This window comes from Triturus cristatus, chromosome 4_2 (genome assembly GCF_964204655.1).
Source record: "Triturus cristatus chromosome 4_2, aTriCri1.1, whole genome shotgun sequence".
Taxonomy (NCBI): domain Eukaryota; kingdom Metazoa; phylum Chordata; class Amphibia; order Caudata; family Salamandridae; genus Triturus; species Triturus cristatus.
This window is the reverse complement of record NC_140586.1, coordinates 221198885-221209442: the sequence shown is the minus strand read 5'-3', so window position 1 is coordinate 221209442 and position 10558 is coordinate 221198885. Positions and strand designations below refer to the sequence as shown.

Genomic DNA, 10558 nt, shown 5'->3' with positions numbered 1-10558 from the left:
AAAACAAACTGCAAACATCCGGGCCCAACACCAGATGGCGAACTATGTAAAGTGTACAATCTGCAGCTCATATGCCTCGAACATAAGATTACGCTTGAGTGGAGCCAGGAGCAACCCGTGTCATCAGTGGGTCTACCAGTCTTGCAACACAGTCCCTGCTACAAACACTTTACAAGCACAACTACCATTGTGTCCTCTGGCAGTCACTGTGGGTCACAATGGTGCTGCCACTGCCGATGGAGGAAAAAGCTGCATCACTACTGAAAAGGAGCCACGACTGCCTTGGAAGGTCACAACTACTGAAGACACAACATCACTGGCAAATTGTCATGAGGGGGGCTGTTACTGCCTTGCCATAGTACCAGTCTGCCCTTGCTTTGGAGGTTAGCAACTGCCAACGACGCAGTGCAGCAGCGTAATGGGCTTCCATCCTGAACTTGTGTGGTGATCAGTGTTTCGAAAGGAAGCAGCCGTGCAGGCAGTGGGTGTGTGTTTCATCTGACCCTCACCATCAGCAGAGCCATCAAGCAGGTAACCCAGGACTTTGCCCGAGGCCAGAACACCAGGAATAAAACATGGTCCAAGGATTAATTTGAGTGGATTTGAGACTTTTTGCCCACATCAATATCTGGGGTAAAAACTGCAGAACAGAGTAAAGCATCTAAACTCTTGTGGGTTAAAGTAATCCTCACCTGGCATTGTTCAAGCCTTTCCCCAGAGGAACTTGGCGGTCCAGCCATTTTCAGAGAACGGCCTCCTGTCTCCGGGGACTATAGTTGCCAGTGTTGACCATGCAGGTGAATGTACTGAAAAGGTAGAACCCCTGTATTGGCTAAATCAACTGAATTGTGTTGTATTTAGTTCTACTGTGTGAAAAAAGGTTCTGTTAAATAAAAGGCCAGCAAAGGGCTGTAGAGTTCTGAGCTCATTCTCCAACACTGCCAGCATGAGAAGCCTGTGACTACTAACCCTTGCTACTCCCAAAACAAAGAAGGAAGGATTGGACTTGACCCAGTTTGCAAAGCCTTAAGACAGGCCTCAGGGAACCCGGGCAAATTATTTCAGCCACCAGTTTGGGCCCTATAGCTCTCATCTGCCCTGTGGTCCTCCAGGTGGGAACCACATTAGTTAGACAGCCATGCAAAAATAAGACACCTCACACGTAACCTTGAAGTTCTGCATTTAATAATCAAACAAATAATTTTCCCCACAGTCGCATAGAATTTTCTACATAAATAGACACTATATGTACCTTTACTGCATCCGTACAAAAATATAGTAGTAACCTCTCTTCGTAAGCAAGCAGAAAACACAAAAACGCCTGCCCAGTCTCCCTAGTTATCCCAGCCCACCCCTGAGCAAGGTCTGGCAAGGAATGTGACCACACACTTCTCTTAAAGCAGTAAGCCTATCCGAAGCAGTAAGAAATTATATTGTTTTGCTTCCAGTCTAGTCGCCCTCTTCTTTTTTAATCCTGGTAAATTTTGCTTCAACTTGCTCTTTGTAATAGTGGGAATTACGGTAGCTAGCATCATCTATCTTCCATGTTCCCTGTGGAAGGAAAGAAAAAAAAAAAAAAAAAAAAAAAAAAAAAAAGAAGAGTTCACTCCTCGCTGGTTCAGTGCAAGTGTATTGGATGTGCAGTTCAATTTTAGCAAATTTAAGGGGCTAGACTAAAGATACCAAAACTTAAATGACCATGTCAATGTAACAAAAATATGGTTCAGAGTCAGTGGGCATCCCACAGTTCTTCCATGTATGCAAAAAAGCAATTAATGTAATAGTTCTAGCCCAAGGTGAGAGACAATTCAAAATGCCTCATTGCTGCAGGCTGGTGATCACTTCGTCAGTTTCCTTCTGTCTAGGGCTTAATTCGGCCAGCACAAATGCAAGTTTTGTATAAACCATCCAGTGTACAAGAAAAAAAGGTGTTGAAAACTGGTACCAGTGAAGAACCAGTTTTGAAGCGGAAGTAAAGAAAGGATTTTGCTTTCAAGTTCTGGAGACCTGCATTGGTGAGACACTGAATAAACAAGTTTAGTTCTAAGAAGAATCAATGTATATTGATACATCAGAACAACCCACGGTCTCCCAAAAAGGCTTAAAGAAACAACCATCCCTGCCACACAAGGGATAATGTAAAAGCTGAAGAGAGATGATGTGCAAGTCTACTCTGCCTGACCTTTCTTAGATTAAGGGAGCAGTAACAGTCCTAGATTGCGCTGCTTGTAAACCTCATTTAAAGGGGCTGCCATTTGTTTCTTTGTAAAGGACACTCCAGTTTTTCACATAACATTAACTGTGTTTATGTGCTCAATTCCACTATTATACATACATCAACACCTCCTCCAAAAAGTCCAGTACCAGCACATTTGTACTTTTTTGTTTGGAAATTACTTTTAAAATTTACTTTTTAATATTTTCTTTTCGAAAAAAGATCCCTTTATTCTCAAATACTAACACACACACACTAGACTGACTGGTGTGTACTAGCCAAGGGATGAAAGAGGCTTGAATGCAAATATCCGGGGGGGGGGGGGGGGGGGGGGGGGGTGGGTGGGGGGGGGGGGGGGCGGGGGTGGCAGAAATAAGTCATTGTACCCTGCTAGCTGGAGGTCAAAGGAGTTTCAAACATACTGCAGTTTATTCCTATGGAGAAACGTTAATGCCCCGTTTTAAGTGCTGACAAATAAACTTTATATACATTCATATATAGTCTATTATGTATATAGTGCAAGGCTAATTGGGGCAGGCTAGTCACATTTCTTTCCAGGCCCCATTTGCTCGAACCCTCCCTATTCCCCCCCCCCCCTCCCAAAAAATATACATTCAAGGCAGTCTCTTTAAAACAACCATTTAACACATTGCTTTCGGCGCAAAAGCTTTCCAATGAAAAACAAACATCAACTGAACATGAAAGTCTTCATACATAGTGCTGCAAAAAATGAGCGAGGGAGAAGGAACGCGTCTGCTGCATATAGGGAAGCACATTTATATGGAAGGAATCGTTGGAAACCTGTTCTAAGCATACATACACCCGCTGTAGTCCACTTCCTTTTTAAGTCACCTAAACTGCTTTATCAGACACAAATTTGGAACTATACTCTACAATTGGTCGTTAGTTTTACAAAACTGGGTCTGGTTATAAAAAGGAAACAAGAACTGCATCCCAGCCTGGAATTAAATTGGCTAGACATGAAGCATAGATTCTCCCGAGTTGAGACACCAGGACCCCCATATACCAAGGCTGGCTCACCTACTTCCCATAAAATAGCCAGGCGATTTACAGCAAAAAGCTGCACTGGGGAACAAAATATTCTTTGAACAGACAAGACTGAACTCTATTGTGGATGGGATAAAGAGAACATTAGAGGAGGTAAAAATATTTAGCACATGCAAGTGTGCAAGCTGTCAACAAAACAGACTGGTTGATCTTCTATAGGAGATCGAGGTGAACAACCCAGATTACGCTTTTATTTGTGGATTTGGACCCCAATTTAAAGAGTCTGGCAGAAGTGACAAACAGCAATACCTGATGATAATCAGGAGCTAGTGGAGAGAAAAAACAGCGAGGAAAAGAAGGGAAAAGCAATAGGGGAGGCAGGAACTGTTGAGACAGGGGCAGAAAAAGAAGCGCTGACAATCAGTTACAATTGCGCAGGAAAGAAAATAAAGAAGGATGGAGTGTTGCAAGGAGAGTAAAGGACAGATAGAGCAGAACCGATGAGGGGGATGCAAAGCTAAGGATGGAAAGTAGAGCAGGAAATCATTAGAAGAGTAGTAGGCTAAGGATTTTTGGGGGAGGGTGGGGCAGAGAACTGGAAAGGGGAGAAAAGGAAAAGTACAGTCTGCATAGTTTGATGCAGAAAGTAAGCTATACACCCACATGTTGCAACCACGAAAATTCCTATGGGCTTATTAAAAATGTGTTATATGGAGTTTGCTAATGCTTTTCCCCCATGGAGGGAACGGGGAACAACAGCCACCTCTGCATCAGACTGTTCGTTCTCCCTAACTCTAGGTCCGAAACGGCACATTGTTCACTTCATATCACATTTCAGCCCCCGCAAAACAAATAAAAAATAGAGAGTTTACTGGACAAGACCTGGTGATCTGTGACAAATCTCACACATACAGATGCAGCTTCTAATAGGTGTCCTTTTACACATCAGCTTTCAGAAAATACCCAATACTTTTGGGGCCTCAGAGTATGGTTCTTACCCATCCCCAAAATATATGTTTTCAGGCCACCGCTGTCCTCCTATAGACCCTCATTTCTTTACATTTTAACAAACTGAATAAAATTAACATTTGTTTAATAAATCTAGTCATGATCTTTCAACTAACGAATTGGGGGAAAAAGTGAGCAGTTGGTTTCCCCTATTTTTTCAGTGGCTCACTTCAGTTTAATCAGTGGGTGGTGCTCCAGGGCTAACAGCGTAAATTATCCAGCAAATCCACAGATGAAGGGAGAGAACTGGCCAACTACCCTGGAACATAGGTAATTCTAATGGACAAACCATGGACAGGAACATCTCTAGGAAAAAAACAGCTCTAGAGAGCACTTTTATTGGCTCTCCATAGATCTCTTGTTGGTCATATTTTCAGATCTGACTGCATTTAAAGGAGAACGTTAGAACTACATCAGCAACTAAAGGGGAATTATCTCAGAAAAGCCAAGCCTCCTTCATGCACCGAGGAACACGTTCTCTTTAAAGTTTAACCTAGTTCCATGACAAGTTATCTCAACATTGATCGAGCAGACATTGAGAGCCTCTACTGACTTTTTTTTTTAAAGAAGACCCGAAGTTGCAAATTAATTTGTGGAAACACTGAATATTAATCCCTTTATTTGTGGGAAGATTAATTTTTTGAATGGCAGATCTTCAGGTTAATTCGTCTGTACCATATTCTAAAACATTGGTTATAACTTATTTCAGCTGTCCAGGCCTGTCTGATAGCTTTACATTCTTTTCATTTTACCCTTCTGTTCCTTTTTTATTTGCAAGTGTACCGGTTCTCTGCTATTTCAGCACAGGCAAATCAAAGTTTCATGTACTGAATGGGCCTTTGCTGAGCACCCTCTCTGCACTAAAACCGGTGTCTAAAAAGGTGGGCATCAATTTGCCTTTAATATCACATGCTGGCGCATTGGCTGTTGAATATGATGTGCTTAGGGCACCACCAGTGTGTGCCCGTCTTCTTTAAAAACCAACTGCCACTGTGCCTCACTAGACAATTAAACCATGAGCAGTCTTTACTTCCCTCCTGCAGTTTGACTGTGCTTGTGTGACACGGAAGTTATTTTAGGGTATTTTGGTTGCATTTCTTTCAACAAAGACACTATCCTGTGTTCTTGATTCCTGCATAGCTTTCACATACCCTACCTAGCACATGGGAGATGGCTCTCTCAGATGCTCATTCCCTATGAGCGTTTTCCTGGGACTCTACACATCGAACATTTTCTCCTACCCATTTTGTGCCACAACGAAGCGTGTTACTTAACATGATAGCAGCCATTGTGTCAGTAGTCACACGCCCCCGATACCATGGGTGGCACTGGGCCACGACTAGCGTAAATGGAAGAATTGCCACCAACACAATTTGGCCTTTGTGTCAGTAGGGTCTCGGAGAAAGAAAGCCCTTAACATAATGGACGGCTGTCTCAGAGGAAGACTGCTTCAACACCAAGAGGGCATTGGGTGAATGCTGTGTCAAAGGAAGAGTGCCCCTAGCACCCTAGGAGGTACTGGGTCAGGGCTAACGCATATGGAAGAGAACCCCTAACACCAGAAGAGACAGTGGATCACTCCTTGAACATGTGGAATAGTGTCCTCGACACTATGGAGGGCATATGGTCAGTACTGGCACAAACTAAAGAATGTTCTACCACTATGATTGGCAATCCTAGCAACTTCTCTGCCTTACACACCATGCCTCTGCCTTATGTTCAAATTTCAGACTTGATTGGTTCACAGTGTAGTGGACAAAGTACATGGTAAGACATTTCCAGAATAACAAAAATTGATTATATATAAAAAAAAAAAGTCTGGATGCAAAACAAAAACATCCCAAACTGACAAGAGTGAGATAGTGACTCGTTTTTCAGAAATACTGCTGTCCTCCCAAATGAAAAATCTGATAAGTCAAAAATAAGGAACTCACTCACATGCCTGGATACACGCCTGTCTTCAAAGTGAGGTGTCCTAAATGCCAGCTTAGCCTTAGAAGTTTATTCTATGCAAGAAGGGGTTGTGAGGTGGGAACTTTATGCCCACCATCCTGCACTTTCAAAGGAAACAATGCACTTATATATATATAAAAGATAAACTTTAGCAGTAAACCAAATCTAGTATTAATGATAGCATTTGGTTTCCAACCAAAATTATGTTTGGAGAATGCAGGTCCCTCGAGTAGCACAGTTTACTTCAAAAAGGTCTTCTACATTTACCTTATTTGAATAGTAACAAGTGCCTGTTTCAAAGGTCAGGTATTCCTTGGTAAATTAATACAGGAGAACACATTCGCTGCTGTTGGTCAGATCTACCAGAGAATTTCCCGTAGAGCAGCTCTCTAAATCAGGGGGACAAGTATGTGCTACAGCCCAACCCTTTTGCAGGCGAGAATAAATGATATGCACACGCAGGCACACACACACACACACACACACACACACACACACACACACACACACACACAAGTGCAGAAGCCAGTATTCAGAAAATCAAAGTTAACAAAATGCTGGAAATTTCCACAGGCAATTAACCCCACTAAAAGTGCCTCAAACGCTGCCATTTTTCTGCTGAAAATCATTTAGTTTCCCAATAGGTCTATTCTACTTAAGAGAATGCAGACTGTAGAATGGAACTGGATCCAAGGCATTCAGGGTGGATTGTTCATTCGTGCACTAGAACATTTTTAACTTCTACCTGCTTGCAACAGCTTTCAGCTGTGCACCCATGCTTTGTTCCAACTTGAAAAAAATAATAAAATAAATAATGGCACAGTAGCCTCTGCCCAGTCCACAACCACCTACTTTGCTTGCAGGGAGGTGAGAGCAGATTTTTACAACAACCCACAAAAGCTAAAGCCTGCACTCATACATTCAAATAGTGGCCATTTTTTTATCTCGAGAGGAAGCCCAGCATCACTGCTTCCCGTCCTGAAGACTACAAATTCCGCCAGAAGAAATAACACTTCATGTCGTCTAGAAGACATTGATCTCTACTAGCAGTAGTATTCCTTCCTATTCCAAAGAAGGTCCAATTTCATCCGATAGTGCTCTCGCAACATTTCATATTGATTCGCAGTGCCCATCTTTTCGGTCCCAATTTCCTCTAGTTCCTATCTTCAGGATAAAATCAATTAATTTTCCTGACAATGGCATCACTTCCTAACTTACTGATGACACTGATTCGGTCCCAGATGCAGTGACAACACTGTCGGAAAGATGACAAATCCCCTCCCACCCCTCCCCCCAGTGACCATACTTCCAGTCCTAAAGTACTACAATCCCTACTACTCTTTCAATTTCCAACTGATGCCGCAGCAACAACCTCACTTGTTCTCTGTACGTGCACACACCAATCTCTCCTGTTGTAGTGTACAGATGAATGGGGGTGAACTGGGAGAAGCACTGGATACCTCACGTGGACAAAGAATTCCCGCTTTTTACTAAAAACGAAAAATATAGTTCCTCTTCTTAAATCTCCAAGCTTCTGTCACGAAAGAAGCCTTCAGCTGTCTGAGATTCCTTGAATGTCACGGTGATTGAGTTGGCAGTGATGTCAGTGACTGTGACTTCGCTAGGCGTCAAGAGGGCAGGTTGCCATGGAGGGAGTTCTGTGTTCTCTGAAACATCTAGAAAGAGAAAAATAATTGTTGAAAGACTTGGTCATGCAAATCCTGTGCAGAGGAATCAGCTGTACAAAATAATCTACGCAATCAGTGGTGGGAATGATGAGATTTCGATTTGCTGGTAGTCCACGCCCTCAACTGGTCACCCATTTCACTCACTTATTGAGATTGGGCACAGTGTTTAACTATCCGCAGATGTTATGAAGGATCCAAACACAGGGTACTATGCCAAGTGTAGGCATGAAGAGTGGGTTGAAGAGGAGCTTATTATAGACTAACATAGGTGCACGTACCCTTATCAACCCAAGCTTGATCAAAAATTAGGTTGTCAGTGCAATTGTACCCAAGGGGCCGGGTTTACAGTACACCAGGTTGGGTCATTGTACCTATATGGAGCATTGCTGATGTAGGCTGGGTGACTGCAACAAGTATCCCAAGAAGAGAATGGCTGTTATCCCCTGTGGGAGGGTGTCGGTCGTATGCGACATGCCAGGGAAGAGCAGACTTGTTCCATGCTAGTTTGGGCCATTATCTGTGTGGGGCATGCCAAGTAGGAGTAGATCTATACCAGTGCGAGCTCGCTTGGGAGAGGTTGATGGGTTGACTATGTAGGACATGTTGGTCGAAATTTGTGTCCAACATGTACAGGGTGATTAAAACTCATCACGGGTTATTGTATGGAGCATGCTTGAGAGAGGAGAAACTACTGAGAAAAGAGAAACTACTGAGAAAAGAGAAACTACTGAGAAAAGAGAAACTACTGAGAAAAGAGAAACTACTGTTGTGGATTTCCAACCCAACACCTTAGGAAAAGCATGCAATAATTCCCTTCCCTACTACCCCCATTACCAATATTCCACTCCAGGCAGAAAGAGTAAAGACACTTCTGCCAGCAGAAGGCTACGACTCACAAAATTAACTGGTCTACCTCTCTGCTTGTAACTAGGAGTTGGTTTCTTTCCCAGATGCCTTTTCACCACATAACCACCAAGCCAACTTACCCATGCTTCCAGATTCAGTTTTCAGATCCCACTGCTGCCACCAAATGTGAAGATCCACACTCGTTGCCAAGATGAGAGTACACACAGAACCAGAGCCTGATTTGTTTCCCACTGTCCATTTCCTGGCCACTAATCTTTTAAAAGGTTCTCGAGAAGAAAGCACCATTCTCACAACCAAGGCTCTCATCCCCCCACCTTTACCATCGAAGGATACACAAATAGTTGCAACCCAAAGGCAGCAGGTTTGTAAGTCCTCCAATTTTACAACTATACCCTGAGATGACGATGTCTTGCCATGTAGGGTCCACACCCATAAGCATTTCAATTCCACCCTCTGGTGGAAAAAAAACCACACTGGTGCTTCTTTAGCAGATCAGCAATGTACGGATTTTAAGTTTACCCAAAAGTCTTTGGTGCCAAAACTAAACAGTTATGTTACTGAATGAAATTAACTATGGTGTGAATACTTCCGTTAGACGAGCGACAGACGAAATGTAAAGATGGCACCAATTTCATTCTCAATTATAAGAAGAAAAAAAAAATACATGAAATGGCCACAAGATGAAATGCTAAAACGTTGCCCTGCACAGGTATTGTGTGCATAAATCCAATGAGCATACTGGTGAAAGAGAAAATTATTCTAAAAAGGGCAGCCTGCATTGGTGAACATGCTCTTAAGAATACCAAGTTATACCTGCCACCTAGTAATCAAACTACAATTAAAACTGCACCATTTAAATGTATACTCAGAAAATCATATAGAGATTAGTTTTAAAAGGGTTAAAATAATAATGATTTAACAGCAGTTGTCTTTGGTAGGGTGTTATTCTGAGGCTCCAGTTCAGGCGCGCCCATCTTGGCTCCGCGAAACCCTGCACGAGACGTCCTCTCTGTGTGCGGCAGGAAAAATTACCGAGCCAAGGTTAAACTGGCATATGACTGGGTGACGCCAAAACACCTGTTAAGTTACCAAAACAATGACATTTCCCCACTGGTAACACTGGTGCCATCAAAGAAAAAGACACTTACCTGCAAAAAGAACTAGGTGATGTGAGCATGTTGTGTATTCACATGCTTAGGACTACCACAAATATAGGGGAAGGGGATACAGCATCTAATCAAGGAGTTCCCACAGAGAGAGCTTCTTTTCTGCTCAGGGAAATTCCTAACAGCCAATGCAACATTTTATCAATGTAAAGTAGTGACTACATCAGTTAAAGTGACCCTATGACCATCATAGGGCTAAACAGTGACTATCCAAGTATTTCAGGTGAGGTTACCAGCAGAAATGTCAGGAAAAGCTTCTCAATATGCTATCTCCAGGACAGAAAACTTGATAGCCAAAGCAGCAATTGCTCACAGGCACAAAGGACATCATTACAGCAATAAGGCTCATCGACTGAACGAAAATTGTCCTTAACTAACGTGTAGGAAAGTTTCAATTCTATTAAGGATCCAGAGGTAAGCATATTGTTTGCTTCCTTCGCTCGTTTATTATAGCAGCCAGTCCCTCATTTTTCATCATTTCCAACAGTAAAAGCGAAAAAAGTACCAGTTCCATGAACTTCTGGGAATGGCAGAACAATAACAGTCCAATTATAAACACATTAGTCCTAACAATATCCAATCAGGCTTGTCCAGGATTGGCAATAGTCCATACTCCATGTTGTGACCTCCTCTTTCATTGTGCAAATCAAACC

The 10558-nt window shown here is 42.6% G+C and overlaps 1 protein-coding gene across 1 annotated transcript in view; it reads right to left on the bottom strand.

Annotated features, from left to right (window-relative positions):
* Positions 1–7562: 7562 nt before the first annotated feature.
* The window catches only part of CBX7 (chromobox 7), a 70612-nt gene continuing 67616 nt past the window's right edge, over positions 7563–10558 (bottom strand). The window contains exon 6 of the mRNA XM_085601276.1: positions 7563–7860. Within this exon, the coding sequence (XP_085457402.1) occupies positions 7703–7860 (158 nt within the window). The 3' untranslated portion in view covers positions 7563–7702. The remainder of the gene's footprint in view (positions 7861–10558) is intronic.